The 20,118-nt window shown below is 47.2% G+C and overlaps 1 protein-coding gene across 1 annotated transcript in view; it reads left to right on the forward strand.

The window, feature by feature from the left end:
- Positions 1–14,240, forward strand: part of LOC126535312 (uncharacterized) — a 30,020-nt gene extending 15,780 nt beyond the window's left edge. The window contains exon 4 of the mRNA XM_050182210.3: positions 12,754–14,240. Coding sequence (XP_050038167.1) covers positions 12,754–12,997 — 244 coding nt within the window. The 3' untranslated portion in view covers positions 12,998–14,240. The remainder of the gene's footprint in view (positions 1–12,753) is intronic.
- The last annotated feature ends 5,878 nt before the right edge of the window (positions 14,241–20,118 follow it).

Genomic DNA, 20,118 nt, shown 5'->3' on the forward strand with positions numbered 1-20,118 from the left:
GAAAACCAATTTAGGCATCCGTAATTGCACCTTGACAGGGAAGACAACCACAGTCCAGACTGTTCTCAACACTATTGCGTTGCTCTGCTACTTAACACGCGGGCTGTTGCTGCAATGCGCTGCATCGAGTTGCTCTGCATACATGTTTCCGTTTTATTTGAAATCTGCGCTCTCCTAATTAATTTTGTTCGCTTGAACATTTTTGTCCAGCTTGTGTATGCACTGGCTAAGATGTCTGCCTTCTTATCTTTTATTCCTTCCTCTAAGGAGTTGTTTCGATGCTAAAAAACTAGGTGTCAATAACTCACTGCAGAACATTTTGTCTCACGCTTCACATGTGTATGACATATATAACATTGTGAAGGACATCAACTAGAAGAAAAGGGGTTAACCAAGCGGCCCGATTTTTATTAGTCATATCATAAGAAGCCAACAAACACTGACACCAAGGACAACATAGGGGAAGTTACTTGTGCCTAATAAATGAAAATAAATAAACGATAAATTAATCGAAGTTAAAGTGGATGACAAAGGAACTTGCTGCAGGAGGGAACCGAACCCAGAACCTTCGCATTTCGCGTGCGATGCTTTACCAATTGAGCTACCGCGGCGCTTTTTTCCCATCCACTTTTTTGGGTATTTATGTGCTCCTAGTAGAACCCTGGGAGTGTTAGCCAGCGCCACCACTCATAGACCTTGGCGACGGACGTGGAACGTCCTTTTTGCCGCAGGCGTCACGAGAACGTGATCTTTTTGGGTGAAGGCAACTGGTCAATTAACCCACATAAGCTACCTGAAGGCGTCAACGTTCCGGATTCGAGACCCTCGTTATGTAATCAACGAGAAGAAAGGGGGTTAACCGAGGGGCCCGATATTTATTTTATTTTATTTATTTATTTTATTTATTTTATTGTGAAGGACATGCATTTTGTCGGCGACATTAGAAATTACATCAATCTGTTTTGAATATCACTGTAATTATTAAAAACCAATTTCATTCATAAAAAAATTTCTTTGCATCGAAATGCAAAGAGTGCATAGGTACTCTAGATAAACTTTAAAAAATTCACTGAAGATTACGACACTCGTTAATGCTAAATTTCTGCACAGGTCTATAAGTGTTCTTATTTCGGAATATATGGAGCCATCGAACCGATCAACGCACCGAATGGCAGAGTCGTGACGCATGGCGTTATTATAGACGGGCCACACAGTTGTGGCTTCCCGGAAACTGCAGCTTATGCAACTGGAATCTTTACCGGGAACCGCTTGCAGCGAGCATTATTTGCGAAAGCGAGCTTTCTGGTTCTTTTCTTTTTCTTTTCACCTTCTTTGTCGGCGCCTCCGCTGGCTCAGATGCACGGATGTGAGCGCCATCTCGCGGTGCTTCAAGGTGGTTCCTCCGCTTTGCTCTTCACGTTCTCTCTGCTAACGCCCTGTTCCCACGTTCGCTCTTTCACGCTTCGCTGTGTTTGTTCGTTCGGTTGCACCGAGGTAGGACGAGGGACGGCGACGCTCAACACAGGAACGGGCTCCTAAAGCTGCGCTCTAAAAAATGCAATCTTCCCTGCAGTTGTCTAAGTAAGCGTAAGCATACCCCCAATTTTAATTTGGCCATTCCCAAATTTCATGATGACCCACCTCCAAATTTAGGTTGGCTCACCCTCAAATTTCAAGTTGGCCCAACCCCAAATTTTAAACTGACCTACTTCCGAATTCTAGGTTGACCAAACCCCAAATTTCAGGTTGAACCAACACCAAAATTACAGTTGACCTATATTTACTATGCGCTACCTCGTGCATTTTCTAATGAGCCCTACGTATCTCAATGGACATTTTCATTGTAGATATTTTTGGGGGTATGAAATTGTTCCTTATCGCTTAAATGCTTCCAACTACATTTTCACGGTTATAACGATGTAATGTCTTTGCAAACTATGTGTTTTCGTGAAGATACAAGGCATTACACTTTTGGCTTGACGGGCTGGGGTACTCGCCATAGAATGCTGACACATTACAAAGCATGACAATAAAGATGAACAGAGGTAATACTCTGGCCAGGCAACTGGAGTACTAAAATAGGTTCAGTTGTGATTTCACCTTATGAATAAACATATTGTTACGTAGGAAGACGCAGACGAAAAGCAATGTACAAGTATATTTACAAGAAAATACGCTGCGCTTGGCCAAGAGGCAACAGCCCCCGCTAGCTTCTAATCGTCGTCGTCTTCTTACTGCTCGGCTCTTCGTCATTGGAAATACTACCCGTAGCACTACCCCCGGCGGCAAAAGCGCCGTCCCGGAGTGACTAAAGGCCGGAGTCTGAAGCAGTGTAGTAGGTCTTGAGCCTACTGACGTGCACGACATCACTAGATGACAGAGTAGATGACGAGGTTGAGCTCGCAGGAGCAATTTCGTACGTCACAGGCGTCACCTGGCGCATCACGCGGTAGGGCCCTGTGTATCGCGAAAGGAGCTTTTCTGAAAGTCCGACGTGAGGAGAGGGCGACCACAGGAGCACGAGTGCACCAGGCGAAAACTGTACATCACGGTGGCGGGCGTTGTACCGACGCTGCTGCGTGGTTTGCGAGTCCGTCAGTCGAGCACGGGCAAGCTGGCGTGCATGGGCGGCGAGGGCGATGGCGTCGCGCGCATATTCGGTTGTTGAGATCGCCGCAGGAGGAAGTACCGTGTCAAGGGGCAAGGTCGGTTCGCGACCGTAGAGTAGATAAAATGGAGAAAATCCGGCGGTGTCGTGCAGGGAAGAATTATAAGCAAATGTGACGTAAGGAAGGGCAACGTCCCAGTCGTGGTGGTCCTTCGAAACGTACTTGGACAGCATGTCGGTAAGAGTACGGTTTAACCGCTCTGTCAGGCCATTGGGTTGAGGATGGTATGAGGTAATCAGCTTGTGTTGAATAGAGCAGGAACGCACAATGTCGGCGATAACTTTCGAGAGGAAGTTACGACCACGGTCAGTAAGCAGCTGTCGCGGGGCGCCATGCACTAAGATAATGTCACGCAAGAGAAAGTCCGCGACGTCAGTGGCGCAACTGGTAGGGAGAGCCCACGTGATAGCGTATCGGGTGGCGTAATCAGTTGCGACGGCTACCCATTTGTTCCCAGAGGATGACGTGGGAAAGGGACCGAGGAGGTCTAATCCAACACGAAAGAACGGTTCCACAGGGACCGTGATCGGCTGGAGATGACCGGAAGGTAGCACCTGAGGTGTTTTCCGACGCTGGCAGGGATCACAGGCAGCAACATAGCGTCGGACGGAGCGAGCGAGACCAGGCCAACAGAAGCGGTGGCGGACGCGGTCGTACGTGCGGCTTACCCCAAAATGTCCTGCAGTGGTACGTCATGCATCTCAAAGAGCACAGTCTGTCGTAGATGTTTTGGCACGACAAGAAGAAGATCAGGGCCATCAGCGAGGAAGTTCCTTCGGTACAGAATGCCGCCCTGTAGGACATACCGGCGAACGGATGCGTCGGTAGGTGTAGAGCGCAGACGCTCGATGAGTACTCACAGCGATAGGTCTCGGTACTGCTCATCGGCGATGTTAGCGAAGGCAGACACAGAGAAAATGCCGTTGGCGGTACTACTGTCGGCGTCGTCAGGCTCGTCTACCGGGTAGCGAGACAGGCAGTCAGCGTCCTTGTGTAGTCGGCCAGATTTGTAGGTGACAGAGAACGAATATTCTTGGATGCGTAAGGCCCAGCGACCAAGTCTTCCTGTAGGGTTTTTTAATGAGTATAACCAGCAAAGCGCGTGACGGTCTGTGACAACGGAAAAGGGTCGGCCATATAAGTATGGGCGGAACTTCGCAACCGCCCAAACTAGGGCCAGACACTCACGCTCAGTGATGGAATAGTTGCGCTCCGCAAGCGAGAGGAGCCTGCTGGCGTAAGCGATAACACGGTCGGGGCCACGCTGGCGTTGTGCCAGTACTGCGCAAATTCCGTGAACGCTGGCATCAGTACGGACTTCGGTAGGCGCAGAAGGATCGAAATGGGCCATAACGGGAGGCGTTGTGAGAAGGTCAATTAGAAGCGAGAATGCAGAGGCCTCGTTATCGCCCCATTGGAAACGGGCGTCTTTCTTCAAAAGCTCGGTTAGTGGTCGTGCTATAGCCGCGAAATTTTTCACGAAACGGCGGAAGTACGAGCAAAGGCCGATGAAGCTGCGCACATCCTTGCCACACTTTGGAACAGGGAAGTGCGTAACAGCATGAATCTTGCCTGGGTCCGGTTGCACTCTGCCCAAGGACGGTAATCTGGCGATGGCCGAATTGGCACTTCGATGCGTTGACTCGCCGAAAAACGTCCAGGACAGCTGAGAGGCGCTCGAGGTGCGTAGCGAATGTTGGGGAGAATACCATCACGTCGTTCAAGTAGCACAGGCACGTGGACCATTTGAAACCGTGAAGAAGGGAGTCCATCATGCGTTCAAAAGTGGCAGGAGCTTTACATAGACCGAACGGCATCACTTTGAATTGATAAAGACCGTCGGGTGTTACAAAGGCAGTCTTCTCCCGGTCGAGATCGTCCACGGCAATCTGCCAATAGCCGGAGCGAAGGTCAATAGAGGAGAAATAGCGAGCACCGTGGAGGCAGTCAAGGGCGTCATCAATCCGAGGTAAGGGATACACGTCCTTTTTGGTAACCCTGTTAAGGTGCCGATAATCCACGCAAAAGCGCCATGAGCCATCCTTCTTTTTTACCAGCACAACAGGTGACGCCCATGGACTACATGACGGTTCAATAATGTTCTTCGCAAGCATTTTGCGAACTTGGGTGTGAATAACTTGACGCTCAGCCGGTGATACTCGATACGGGCGGCGCGGCGATGAATAGGAGGGGCATCGCCGGTATTAATGCGATGTTTGACAGCTGTTGTTTGGGCTAAAGGACGATCGTTAAAGTAAAAAATATCTTGGTAGGAAATGAGAACGCGCTAGAGCGCACGAGCGTGCTCGGACGGCAAGTCGGGCGCAATCATTTTCTGTAAATCAGCGATGGTACAAGTTGCCGACTGCGACGGTAGAGGAGGATCGGCTGAATTGTCGTCTACTGAAATTGATGCTACAGAGTGATGCTCGAATGAGAAAAGTTGGGCCAGAGACATCCCGCGTGGCAGCACTTGTGTCGTCACGCCAAAATTGACCACTGGCAGTCAGACGCAATTCGCCGTAATAGATAAAACTGTGTGAGGTACTGTGATCCCGTGTGTAAGGAGGACGTCTTGCACAGAAGCCGCGATGTAGTGACCGTCGGGGGCTGGTGGGGATGACACGAAGTCAACGTAAGTCAGTGCCGAAGGTGGCAAGCGAACGAAGTCGACGGAACTGAGGCGAGTAGGGTGTTGTTCAGCGGGATCCAGAACAGGCAGGTCGAGGCGGAGAGTACTGGCAGAGCAATCGATGAGAGAAGAATGTGCGGAGAGGAAGTCTAAGCCGAGGATGATGTTGTGGGGACAGTGAGCGATGACTGTGAATAGCATGATTGTTGAGCGATCGGCGAAGGAGACGCGGGCGGTACACATACCAATTACGGCGGCTGTTCCACCATCAGCGACACGGACAACAGGCATCGTGGCGGGCGTGATAATTTTCTTGAGCCGGTTACGAAGGTCAGCGCTCATTACGGACAAATGTGCCCCAGTGTCTATGAGTGCACACACAAAAACACCGTCGACTTGCACGTCAAGAAGATTCAGATGAGTGGGCAACGTCAGTAGAGGATTTGGCGGCGTAGGGAGCAATGCAGCGTCACCTCGAGGCGCTGCATCGTCTAGTTTTCCGGCTGGGAGCGGCGTCCGAAGGGAGTCGGCGAATAGGAGCGATGGGGCTGGGGAGAGCGAGATTGTCGTCGTTGGGGCGAAGGCGAACGAGAATAGGAGCGGTTAGGTGCGGGAGAATCAGCGGCGGCGTTATCGGAGCGCGCGGCATAGGGACGAGAAGGGCCAGCTGGGGGGCGAGAGTAGGCAGCATAAGTAGACCGGGTCGGGGAACTCCAGCGACTGCGACAGTGCCGAGAAATGTGCCCGATTCGATGGCAGTGGAAACAAATGGGCTTGTCGTCAGCAGTGCGCCATTCAGATGGGTTGCGGGAACATGGTGGGTAAGAAGATGCGGGACGTGGCGGAATCGAAGAAGCCGGGCGGGTATCAGGACGATGGGCCGAGCAGATGGTGTGAAGACCCATGTTTTCGAACTCTTGGCGGACAACTGCCTGGATCAGTGAGACCGTGGCTGCAGATGGGACTGGAGTCGAAGGCAGCCGGATAGGCGGCCTCGATCTCACGCCGGACAATCCTGGTAACATCGGCAGTGTTGTTGGGACGAGGTGTGTCGGCACAGGAAGATGTCGCTGGGGTGTTGGGTAGACGGGCAAACTGCTGGTCAATACGTCGGCTTCTAGCGAGTTCCAGGCGGCGGCACTCTTTTATAACAGCATACACCGTCGCTACGTTGTTGCAAACGAGCAAGTTGAAGGCGTCATCGGCAATGCCTTTGAGGATGTGGGCAACCTTGTCGGACTCAGTCATGTGGGTGTCAACTTTGCGGCACGGAGCCAAGACGATCTGAATGTACGTGACATAGGGCTCTGTTGACGTCTGCACACGGCCGGAAAGCGTCTTCTGCGCGGCAAGTTGGTGACCGTAGGGGTTGCCGAACAAGTCTCGAAGCTGTGCCTTAAGTGAATCCCAACTGGTGAGCTCATCTTCGTGCGTGCGATACCAAACTCTAGGTGTGCCACCGAGGTAAAAGGCTACGTTGGCGAGCCTAATAGTAGGGTCCCACCGGTTATCGCGGCTGACGTGTTCATACAGGCTGATCTAGTCATCGACGTCTTCCCCATCTTTGCCCGAGAATACGCCAAGATCACGGAGAGCGGGGAGAGTGATGTAGGTCGTCGAGGTGGCAGCAAGTGTCGGAGCCGGCGGAGTCGGGTTGTCGTCGCCGGGAGCCATGAAGGAAGGCTCGACGTACCGTCCACTGCGAAGCTCCGTGACGAGGTACAGGGAACGTCCACCTCCACCAGATATGTTACGTAGGAAGACGCAGACGAAAAGCTATGTACAAGTATATTTACAAGAAAATACGCTGCGCTTTGCCAAGAGGCAACAGCCCGCGCTAGCTTCTAAGCGTCGTCGTCGTCTTCTTACTGCTCGGCTCTTCGTCATTGGAAATACTATCCAGTAGCAATAGTTCACATATTTTGTCCTCCTTGGAATAAACTGCACAGGCATGGGTTTATGTTGAATTTCACACTTTTATACCTTCACACTTTCCGTCATTCCCCTCAGTGGCCCCCATTTCCAGCCGGCCCTCATTTGTGTATCTTACACTTAGTGGCACTTCATTAGGCTGCACTTGCCCATTCACACTCGTCTAAACTTATTCAGTGTCTTCCTAACATACTGACAAGTTACTGTAAAGGGTTCCCTTCCTCACAGACTTGGGCATAAGCACTAGCATGGTTGCAGAAATGTTTGCTAACGATACATCAATAGGTTGTCTTACTCCTTCTTAGTTATTATTTACCTTTCACTTCGCACTCGCCCTTTCAATTATAAAGCACATCTTAAACAAACGGTCACGATGACATACAATCACGCTCCTCACACCTAAAGGACGTCTGTTTGCACGTACAAAAATCTATTCGCGCTCAACAGCACTCGCCCAGTTTCAAGAAATGAGCATAAAGAATCTAGAGGACGCTCGAATGTGAGCCTACCGGCGATGATATTGCAGCTAGTCTCAGTGCGTCAATGTCATTCGCGTGCGAGCAATTTCTGAAACACTTGTCGCTCGATGAGTTCTCCCCATCTAAGATACTGGCGAAATAACAGCTTTTTCTTTTTGTGCTTCATCATAAAGGTACCACGTTCGCGCACTCAGATGAGCAGCCATTCTTGGCATATTCCATGTTTGCGGGTGCTGTGGCCCACTGTATGATTCTACTATAGAGACTAAGGGGTTCAGCTGTCGTCGGGGGGTTTGCTGTTGGTGTTACCCTCTCTAGGTTTATTTGCCTATGGTAAATGTTCAGCAAGGTGATAATAAAAATAATTTGTGGATATTTTCTCGTTTGAGAAACATGGCCCCGGGCGGATGGGTAATAAAGCCCATTTTGAGGCTATTTGGTAATGCATAGCCGGAAATCAACGCTGCGCAGTTTGAGAAAAGCAATATTCCAATCTTGTTTTCTTTTCATGATTTTTAGCTATGCAGTTCCGCTTGTCCACAACACTACGAGACGAGGCAAGTATTGAAAACCAGGTTTCTCGGCCTTTAATAAAATTCCAAGCTTATACGCTGTACATAAGATATCGTAATGTCGAACATTTACCAGTGGTATAGAGCTTTGCACCGTGTATATGTAGCGAGTGTACTGCTCATCTCCAAGCCAAGCTGTGGTGCATTGTGCTTCCAGCGCAAAACGACACTTTGGAGCTTCTACGTCGCCGTATATAAATGATTATTTGCGGGTCGAACCAAGTTCTGAGCCAAAGTAAGCTTGGAGTTCAAGTGAACACAATGCCCTCTACAGGGAAGAGAGAAACGTAAAGAAACTACGCAAATAAACCCACTAAACAGAGGAAAGTGAGTAACACGCGAGAAAATTGTTTAGAATTACAGATTATCCACCAACTTCGAATAAGAAATGCAATGAATTCGTTTCTCGAAGTTAGGAAGGCGATCAAAAATTGAAGATCTAAGGGTTACAACAGAACACGGGCTTGCTTGCTGCGCTACAAAACGCATGGACTATAGAAAATTCGCCATAGAATTTAAATGATTAATTAGTTCACAAGGCTACCACCCGGAGAAAATATAGACTATTAATGCAAATGGAGAAAACAGAAACTCCACTACGCCGTCAGTTATAGCTGGCGTCACACGCTAAAACTTTCATGCGCGTGGCCTGTCACTCCACGTACAGACTTTAAATCGCTGCGATTTATTACCCACTGGCTCATAATATTGCAATGCCACAAATTAAGCATTTAAGCAGCTTAGCCTACGCGAAGCCAAAATTGACTTGGAAATCGGACACTGGTTCTCAGTCGCACACAGCGCACACCTGCGCGTGGCTTCTAATGACTCTTGTGTGGTCGTCGCACTGGCATGCCTTGTTGAAGTTGAACAAGCTTCTTCCAAATTTCGTTTACATCGGCTGACGTGAACGTCACAGAGATCACTTAGAGCGTTCTCTAACGCGGACGGATGCCTCCACAGCACAAACAGGGTCGCATGACGTCGTCGGCACACGCACACACACGCACACGCACACGCACGCACACACACACACACACACACACACACACACACACACACACACACACACACACGCACACACACACACATACACGCACACACACACACACACACACACACACACACACACACACACACACACACACACACACACACACACACACACACTGACAATTATGGAAACCGACAACAATCGACCTATCCGCCCGCTCACGCCATGTTTTCGCTGCTTCCCGCAGCCGGCGCAGCCTTGGCTTTTTTCCACCACCCGAAGATCACGCAAGCCAACAAACTAGAGGCGACAACTGTAGCCCTTCGCTTTTTCTTCTCTTCTGAGACCACACTCCTCAACGCAGACATGATCTCTCTCTGCGCTCCTTATAACTTTTACTTCGTTGCACACTTTCACCATTTCGGTGGCGCTTTGCTGACGCCTATTCGGCAGGGTTGCATATCAGCCTTGCGTTTGCTCATCGGCCGCATACAGCCACGACCAGCGGGTCCGCCGCGTTTTGTCCCGCATGGTCTTGTTTGGAAGTACGTTTCTATGCTGTGGTCTTGGCTGAACTCAGTACGCACGCTTATACGGGGGACGGTGTGCCGGAATTGACTAAAAGCGTAGCCTCAATTGCATTTCAACATTTTGCCAATAATTGAGAGTGTATGGAAACTTTGCGGCATGTATGATGCATTTTTTCTCAACGCTCACTAAAATGTCACCTTGCTTTTCAAATGCAGTCTATAGAGCACAATCAAGCTAAGGGCCATAGGCTAATGTTCCGCACTTCTACTTTTCACGCGTGCTTGAAAAGAAAAACGTTAGTTCCGAGCTCTCAAGCCTTTATTGTGGCAATATTGCCATTTGTATGACACCCTTGTTTTAACAAATCTCAAGCTTTTTTGCAATCGTTCATCATGCGCTGCGCAGAAGGCGCCATAACGCTGCCGTAGAACTGAGGCCAGGTGAACAAGCGGATGAAAGAAAGAACACGAGTTTTCTGTGACCCTGCAAAATGAATGAAAGAGCTAGCGCTTAACTAAACCTTACACCTGTCAGCAGAAACACAGCGATGTTACTCATAGAAATGAAAGAAAAAGCATTAGCTTCAGTACCATGAACTCGGGAAACATAAAATTTCACATTCAGCAACGAATAAAATTTAGAAAACAGGAAGCGTTCGCCCAAGCGTGGCGGTCTTTGCTGAAAGTGTATCATTAAACTTGTACAACGTGGAGCCCACTTCTCGCGTATTTTACGCTCGTTAACGCGACCTCTACGTTTTCACGTGTACTTTCTGCGCTGCAAAAGGACCTGCACCACGCTCTACGTTTAGCGAGCCAAAATAGCATCCGCGTGGAACATAGTTCAGCCGCAGTGAGAGTGCGAGCATCGCGATGTACAAAATTGGAGCAGTGACATCGCGCGATATATGCCTAGCTCCTTGAACAGCGTCAAAGGTAATACGCGAATTCCGTTCGAATGGCTGCATGCCTTAACACGAGCTGCCCGCATGAAATTCTGCCCCACGAGTAAGTGTTCAAAGGGAAAGCTATACTGCGCACTCATTGAAATGTCGGGTTAGGGATAATACATCTGCGGGATGCACAAAAACAAGTTCAGCGTTGCCTGCCCTAATGCTCAGGATTGCACCTCCGAAATACGTGTCAAGAACAAAGGTCTTCGATAGTACCACTTACGAAACTCTCCATACACACTAATGTACGAACACCGCCACGAATATTATCGCCAACAGAGGATGAAAATAACCACAAAACAACAATTCGCTGCAAACAACAAAAGATATAGGCGCAGATTTTGATCGAAGCCAGCAAAATCACTTCTTACAATCAGACAATGTCTTCACAACTTCGTTACCTATTTTAGGAGGTGACAAGGGACGGCGACGTTCATTTTATCACTGAATTCTGGCGCATCTATGCATTACGGGCACTTGTAGAAAGGCACCCATGCCTCGCTACGAACATGAAGCAGAGTTTTGGAATACAGCATGATTTTAGAACTCTTTCCTATGTTATCGCTGCTTTTGGACATGATGCAATTTTTGAAGCAGTATTCATGCTGCGTGACTGATTTCAAGTCGCTGGACTCACGGCAGATAAAAGCACATAGAAGTGTATTTCGGTGAAAGCAGATACGGTTTCAAAAAAGAAAACTCGAAGTCATAGAATTGAACACTCCGTTTATGAAAATGGCAACGCAATATTATCCTGTTCACAAATCCGTCTCAGCATTCCAGAAAAAACTCTGGTATAAGGATTAAAATATACGCAGAAGAAAAGAATGACAACATTAGGCTGAGTTCAAACTAAAAAAGCCTAAATTAAGTGAGCGGGATGTTGTCGTAGCATGAAATTCGGTCCTACTGCCGGTCCGTACTTTTGCGTTGTAGTGTTACGCCCTGAATGGTCGAAGCGACGTGATTGGTCAAGTCCATAGTATTACGACGGTCTTATAGTTGAATTGCGTAGTTATCGTAAGCAATGCAGAAAAATTAGTACAATGTACAATTAGTACAAATTAGTACAATGGCCGTACTGCTTTCTTCGTTTTTCTGAATAATTCGCCAGGGCGCAGCGCAATCCGAGTGCACTTTATTTGCACGGCTAATTCAAATCGCTACAAGCATGGCCCCATACTGAAGAACTGAAAGAAATGTGTGGCCAAAAATTGTACAAGACTTTCTCAGACTTGCTTCAAAACCGAGCGAAGTTTCCGGAGCGGCAGACAGACAGGGAACTGTATTTAGGTCCTGAGGTATGCTACCACTCAAGGCGGTAGAGCAGCGAGCTGCTCCCACGTCGGGACGGGTAGGTGGAGCCTCACCGCCAAATCTAAATAAAATAATGCAATAGGGTTCATGGTCGGTACGAAGCAATGTTGGGCGATTCACATTCATTACGTGTCACATTTGTTCACTTTGCGTGCGATGTGAGCGGTGATCCTTAAAATGATTTAAATTGAATGCCAAATTGAGGCGTCTGCTTGACATGACGGAATAATTCCTTCGAAAACTAGCCCCGATTCCTAAATAGAAATGCCGCATAATCGTCTCCGTACAAGCTTATTCGAAGAGGAGATCTCGCTTTGTGGCTCTCATACGGCACGGTATTGGCAGTGTTACACTTATTTTGCATACGAGTCACTGCAAACGCTTTAATACTCATGCGCTTGCCTGTGTGTAGCGAGGTGTTCTTGCTTGCTAGTGCGAGCGACGAGCAACGAGAGCTTGAGCGACAATTTCCAAGCACAGACTACCCTTTTATTGGGAATGGGGGGGGGGGGGGGGGGGGCAGAGTGCCGAGAGGCTGGCCTGTCAGGTGCATAACGTGCTTTCTGCCACAGAGTGGCTCTGGGAACTGCCCATACAAAAACGCGCCCGTTATGACCGCCGCGCGGACGGCGTTCACTGCGTTGTAATGTTTTTTGGCTACGCGTTTTATTTCAGCACGTTCGCGACATACAAGCAGTGTGTCCAGGACTCTATTCGAGGAAGTTGCTCGGATGACCACATCGATTACGCCGAAGGCATCGTGCAACAGTACGCGGGCGAGATCCTGGACGCCGTGTGCACAAAGTACCGACCGGGTGAAGAGGGCTGCAAATCGCTGCCGGTCATTGACCCCGTCCAGAAACCAAAGACAAAGTCTATGCTGCCGCCGCTAAGCGATATTCTGAAGACGTTTGGCTAAGTGGCGGGAAACATCTGGCAGCCAAAGGCAAGGTGTGGGACTGCATTGCTGTAACTCGCTATCGGGCCTAATACTACCACAAGTTCTCGATAGTTTGACTCCACTGCTACAAGCTGCCGAACAAAGCGTAGAAAAGATTATGTGTTTGTAATGATGCCTGTCTTCCATGAGTATTGTGTGGGTGTTGAGCAAAATGCTGCGATACAGTTTATGACGCTGTTGGTGCAGATGGGAAATCCAGCTGGCTTCTTGACAGCGCAAATATAGAGAAGAAACAAGGAAGGCAGGGATGATACTGAAAATAAGCTAGTCGAATTATTTCTGCGTTTTTGCGTTGAGTGTACGTAAGTTTCCTTTATAGAAGAATTCCATGCCACTTAAATGCAATCGTTCCTTTAATTGAATCTACTGCTTTTTTATCATTCATTGCTCAGAACCAGCCGCTTACGGTGATAAAAGATTCACTAATCGCTAAAGGGAGTAACATTTATGTAGAATGGTTACTTTAATGCCGACGCTTAAGTACTGCCTAAAGTGCGAAACGATGTCATAAAGTATTTGCGGGCTTCCTTTAGTTCCAACTGGTGCCGAGTTCGTTTGCTTTAATATTCTGCTGTAATAATATGCTATGATCCTATGCAAACATTATACGCTATTATTTTTCTCAGCAGATGTTTATTTGCTTAAAGCTCATTGGGTTAAATATGCTCAGAACAGACAAGTTTTTTTCTCTTTTATCTTGCCACTTTTCACAGCAGAGGCAAAATATCTATTTCATCACTTCGAGATAAAGCAAGGTATGCTATTTCTGAGCAATAAATAGACACAGAAAGTTAAGTAATAAGTATTATATCAGGAATTATTTTCATACTGCTACTGCCTCTAGTTCCCACTCTTTTCTCAGAGAGTGAAAACCAAAAATTCTTCACTAAAGCATATCAGAGCAAATGGACATCTATGGGACACAACGCTTTACTTTAATGGCTGAATGAATCAACACAAGCATTTCTGTGATAACTTCAATTAGCCGATTCATTTATTACCAATACTATAATTTCGTAATAGTGTTCGTTTTTGTCGGGTTGTGTATTCATACTCATGACATGTGTTTGTTTCGTGTCTTAGGGATGGGGAAGTGTTCTTTCTCGGTAGTTTTGGTTGTGCTGAAAACAAGAAATAACAAAAATAAAAATTCCAGAATTACTTTCAAGTGTGAATTTTATATTTCCTGAATAAAAGAGTATAAATGAACTGAGTGTCATCTTTAACTGGAGTACGCCTTCTTACCTCAGATGGCAGCAATAATAAAGAGCTATGTAAACGCCGCCTTTGGAATCTGAACCTGGCAACGTTTAACGCTAGAACGTTATCTGGTGAGGTGAGTCTAGCAGTGTTATTGGAAGAATTAGAGGGTAGTAAATGGGATATAATAGGGCTCAGTGAGGTTAGGAGGACAAAAGAAACATATGCAGTGCTAAAAAGCGGGCCCGTACTGTGCTAGCGGGGCTTAGCGGAGAGACGAGAACTAGGAGTCGGATTCCTGATTAATAAGGATATAGCTGGTAACATACAGGAATTCTATAGCATTAACGAGAAGGTGGCAGGTCTTGTTGTTAAACTTAATAAGATGTACAAATTGAAGGTAGTACAGGTCTACGCCCCTACATACAGTCATGATGACCAGGAAGTCGAAAGCTCTTATGAAGACATGGAATCGGGGATGGGTAAAGTCAAAACAAAATACACTTTACTGATGGTCGAATTCAATGCCAAGGTAGGCAAGAAGCAGGCTGGAGACAAGCCAGTGGGGGAATATAGCATAGGCTCTAGGAATAGTAGGGGAGAGTCATTATTACAATTTGCAGAACAGAATAATATGCGGATAATGAATACCTTCTTCTGCAAGCGGGTTAGCCTAAAGTGGACGTGGAGGAGCCCAAATGGCGAGACTAAAAATGAAATAGACTTCATACTCTGTGCTAACCCTGGCATCATACAAGATGTGGACGTGCTCGGCAAGGTACGCTGCAGTGACCATAGGATGGTAAGAACTCGAATTAGCCTAGACTTGAGGAGGGAACGGAAGAAACTGGTACATAAGAAGCCAATCAATGAGTTAGCCCAAAGAGGGAAACAAGAGGAATTCCGCATCAAGTATACAGAACAGGTATTCGGCTTTAACTGAGGAAGAGGACCTTAGTGTTGAAGCAATGAACGACAATGTTATGGGTATCATTAAGGAGTGTGCAATAGAAGTCGGTGGTAACTCCGTCAGACAGGATACCAGTAAGCTATCGCAGGAGACGAAAGATCTGCTCAAGAAACGTCAATGTATGAAAACCTCTAGCGTTTCAGCTAGAATAGAACTAGCGTAAGACAGCTGACATAAGGCACTATAATATGGATAGAATTGAACATGCTCTCAGGAACGGAGAAGCCTAAAAGCAGTGAAGAAGAAACTAGGAATAGGCAAAAATCAGATGTATGCGTTAAGAGACAAAGCCGGCAATATCGTTACTAATATGGATGAGATATTTCAAGTGGCTGAGGAGGTCTATAGAAATTTATACAGTACCACTAGCACCCACGACGATAGTGTGAGAGAGAATAGTCTAGAGGAATTTGAAATTCCACAAGTAACGCCAGAAGAAGTAAAGAACGCCTTGGGAGCTATGCAAAGGGGGAAGGCAGCTGGGGAGGATCAGTTAACAGCAGATTTGTTGAAGGATGGTGGGAACATTGTTCTATAAAGACTGGCCACCCTATATACACAATGCATCATGACCTCGAGCGTGCCAGAATCTTGGAAGAACGCTAACATAATCCTAATCCATAAGAAAGGGGACGCCAAAGCGTTGAAAAATTATAGACCGATCAGCTTACTGTCCGTTGCCTACAAAGTATTTACTAAGGTAATCACAAATAGAATCAGGAACACCTTAGATTTCTGTCAACCGAAGGACCAGGCAGGATTCCATAAAGGCTACTCAACAATAGACCATATTCACACTATCAATCAGGTGAGAGAGAAATGTGCAGAATATAACCAACCCTTAAATATCGCTTTCATTGATTACGAAAAATCGTTTTTTCAGTCGAAACCTCAGCAGTCATGGAGGCATTACGGAATGAGGGTGTAGACCAGCCGTGCAGTGGCCGTAAGCCTGGTTATGCCCACTGCAGGGCAAAGGCCTCGCCCATACTTCTCCAAAAACCCCGGTCATGTACTGATTGTGACCATGCCCTCCCTGCAAACTTCTTAATCTCATCCACCCACCTAACTTTCTGCCGCCCCTGCTACGCTTCCCTTCCCTTGGAATCCAGTCCGTAACCCTTAATGACCATCGGTTATCTTCCCTCCTCTTTACATGTCCTGCCCATGCCCATTTCTTTTTCTTGATTTCAACTAAGATGTCATTAACTCGCGTTTGTTCCCTCACCCAATCCGCTCTTTTCTTATCCCTTAACGTTACGCCCAGCATTCTTCCTTCCATGGCTCGTTGCGTCGTCCTCAATTTAAGTAGAACCCTTTTCGTAAGCCTCCAGGTTTCTGCCCCGTAGGTGTGTAATGGTAAGACACAGCTGTTATACACTTTTCTCTTGAGAAATAATGGCAACCTGCTGTTCATGATCTGAGCATGCCTGCCAAACGCACCCCTGCTCATTCTTATTCTTCTGGTTATTTCCATTTCATGATCTGGATCCGCCGTCACTACCTGCCCTAAGTTGATGTATACCCTTACCACTTCCAGTGCCTCGCTACCTATTGTAAATTGCTGTTCTTTTCCGAGACTGTGAAACATTACTTTAGTTTTCTGCAGATTAAGTTTTAGACCCACTCTTCTGCTTTGCCTCTACAGGTCAGTGAACATGCATTGCAATTGGTCCCCTGAGTTACTAAGCTAGGCAATATCATCAGCGAATCGCAAGTTACTAAGGTATTTTCCATTAACTTTTATCCCAATTTCTTCCCAATCCAGGTCTCTGAATACCTCCTGTAAGCACGCTGTGAATAGCACTGGAGAGATCGTATCTCCCTGCCTGATGCCTTTATTATTGGGATTTTGTTGCTTTCTTTATGGAGGACTACGGTGGCTGTGGAGGCGCTATAGATATCTTTCAGTATTTCTGCATACGGATCGTCTACACTCTTATTCCGTAATGCCTCCATGACTGCTGAGGTTTCGACAGAATCAAACGTTTTTTCGTAATCAAGGAAAGCTATATATAGGGGTTGGTTATATTCCGTACATTTCTGTATCACCTGATTGATAGTGTGAATAAGGTCTATTGCTCAGTAGCCTTTACGGAATCTTGCCTGGTCCTTTGGTTGACAGAAGTCTAAGGTGTTCCTGACTCTATTTGTGATTACCTTAGTAAATACTTTGTAGGCAATGGACAGTAAGCTGATCGGTCTATAATTTTTCAAGTCTTTGGCGTCCCCTTTCTTGTGGATTAGGATTATGTTAGCGTTCTTGCAAGACTCCGGCACGCTCGAGGTCATGAGGCGTTGTGTATATAGGGTGGCCAGTCTTTCTAGAACAATGTTCCCGCCATTCTTCAACAAATCTGCTGTTAACTGACCCTCCCCTGCTGCCTTCCCCCTTTGCATAGCTCCCAAGGCGTTCTTTACTTCTGGCGTTACTTGTGGGATTTCAAATTCCTCTAGACTATTCTCTCTACCATTATGGTTGTGGGTGCCACTGGTACTGTATAAATCTCTATAGAACTCCTCGGCCACTTGAACTATCTCATCTATATTAGTAATGGTATTGCCGGCTTTGCCTCGTAACGCATACATCTGATTCTTGCCAATTCCTAGTTTCTTCTTCACACTTTAGGCTTCCTCCGTTCCTGAGAGCATGTTCAATTCTGTCTATATTATATTTCCGTAATTCACCTGTCTTACGCTTGTTGATTAACTTCGAAAGCTCTGCCAGTTCTATTATATCTGTAGTGTTAGAGGCTTTCATACATTGGCATTTCTTGATCAGATCTTTCGTCTCCTGTGATAGCTTACTGCTATCCTGTCTAACGGAGCTACCACCGACTTCTATTGCCCACTACTTAATGATGCCCACAAGATTGTCTTTCATTGCTTCAACACTAAGATCCTCTTCCTGAGTTAAAGCCGAATACCTGTTCTGTAGCTTGATCTGGAATTCGTCTACTTTCCCTCTTACGGCTAACTCATTGATTGGCTTCTTATGTACCAGTTTCTTCCGTTCCCTCCTCAGGTATAGGCTAATTCGAGTTCTTACCATCCTACGGTCACTGCAGCGCACCTTGCTGAGCACGTCCACATATTGTATGATGCCAGGGTTAGCGCAGAGTATGAAGTCTATTTCATTTCTAGTCTCGCCGTTCGGGCTCCTCCACGTCCAGATTCGGCTATCCCGCTTGCGGAAGAAGGTATTCATTATCCGCATATTATTCTCTTCCGCAAACTACTAATAACTCTCCCCTGGTATTCCTAGTGCCTATGCCATATTCCTTCCCTGCCTTGTCTCCAGCCTGCTTCTTGCCTACCTTGGCATTGAAGTGGCCCATCAGTATAGTGTATTTTATTTTCACTGTACCCATCTCCGATTCCACGTCTTCATAAAAGCTTTCGACTTCCTGGTCATCATGACTGGATGTAGGGGCGTAGACCTGTATAACCTTCATTTTGTACCTCTTAACCTCTTATTAGGTTCCACAAGAAGACCTGCCACACTCTCGTTAATGCTCTAGAATTCCTGCATGCTACCAGCTATATTCCTATTAATCAGGAATCCGACTCCTAGTTCTCGTCTCTCCGCTGAGCTCCGGTAGCACAGGACGTGCCCGCTTTTTAGTACTGTATATGCTTCTTTTAACCTCCTAACTTTACTGAGCCCTATTATATCCCATTTACTGCCCTCTAATTCCTCCAATAGCACTGATAGACTCGCCTCACTAGATAACGTTCTAGCGTTAAGCGTTACCAGGTTCAAATTCCAATGGCAGCCTGTCAGGAGCCAGGGATTTTTGGCAGGCCGTTATTGGAATATGAACCTGGCGACGTTTAACGCTAGAACGTTATCTAGGGAGGCGAGTCTAGCAGTGCTAATGGAGGAACTTGAGGGCAGTAAATGCGATATAATAGGGCCCAGTGAAGTTAGGAGGCCAAAAGAAGCATATACAGTGCTAAAAAGCGGGCACGTCCTGCGCTACCGGGGCTTAGCTTAGCGCCCTGTGCTACCGGAGCGAATGTTATTTGCCCAGCCCAAAAGTACATAATAGAGCCGTCATCAGCTGTAAAATATGGAGAATTTCCCTGCCTCCAGAACCGGAACTACCATTTGTTAGCTATGGGCAACACAATGCGCATGAAGCCACCGTGTTGGCTCGACCTTGCGTGCTCATCTTAAGCCATGGAACCCGCATCACATGACCGCGAGCATCAGCACGCAGACCGTGTATGCGGCGTATGAGCTGCCTTGCGCTAGCCGGGCTAGAGGAGGGCACAGGCGCTCTCCTCCTCTGGCGAGCGAGAGGCGCGCACTCCTTTAGCTCGGCCGTGGCGTGTCACTGAGAGGAAAGTATATCTTCTAGACGCGGACATAACGTAATAAAACTGAAGCCATCCGATGTCGGCCCAACGCTGGATCGTGTCAGGGTAAGATTTGTTCTCTTGCACTGTCAAGCTACCCACGCTAAGCGCACATCCTTCCAAAAAGACCACGACTTCGACAGCGATGGGTGGCTACCACATTTTCACGTTGCAGCGGGACAGTGATTGTGAAGCTTGCCGCAAACAACCCAAGTTACAGAATTAGAAGGAAATGTCCACAAATGTCCACAGAGTGGGTGGCAAAGCACCCGAACGATCGTTAGCATCAGTTAAAACCAGCCGGGAACCAAGCACGCTCTGTGAAATCCCTCGAGGCACGAAGAAAGGCTCATGCATGGAGAACAGCTTCACGTGTTCGGCCTACATTGTGACGCAGAAAATGCTAAAGGGGTAGTTTCACGGAGATTTCGCTTGAGTGGACTGGTTGAGTGATGTCGTGCTCCTTTGTAGTTTCTTTCATTTTTACAAACAGTAGGGGCTTCAAAACGGGACCTGCAACATTTGGCGCACAATAAGGCAGTGCACA

Source organism: Dermacentor andersoni, chromosome 7 (assembly GCF_023375885.2).
Source record: "Dermacentor andersoni chromosome 7, qqDerAnde1_hic_scaffold, whole genome shotgun sequence".
NCBI classification, from domain to species: Eukaryota; Metazoa; Arthropoda; class Arachnida; order Ixodida; family Ixodidae; genus Dermacentor; species Dermacentor andersoni.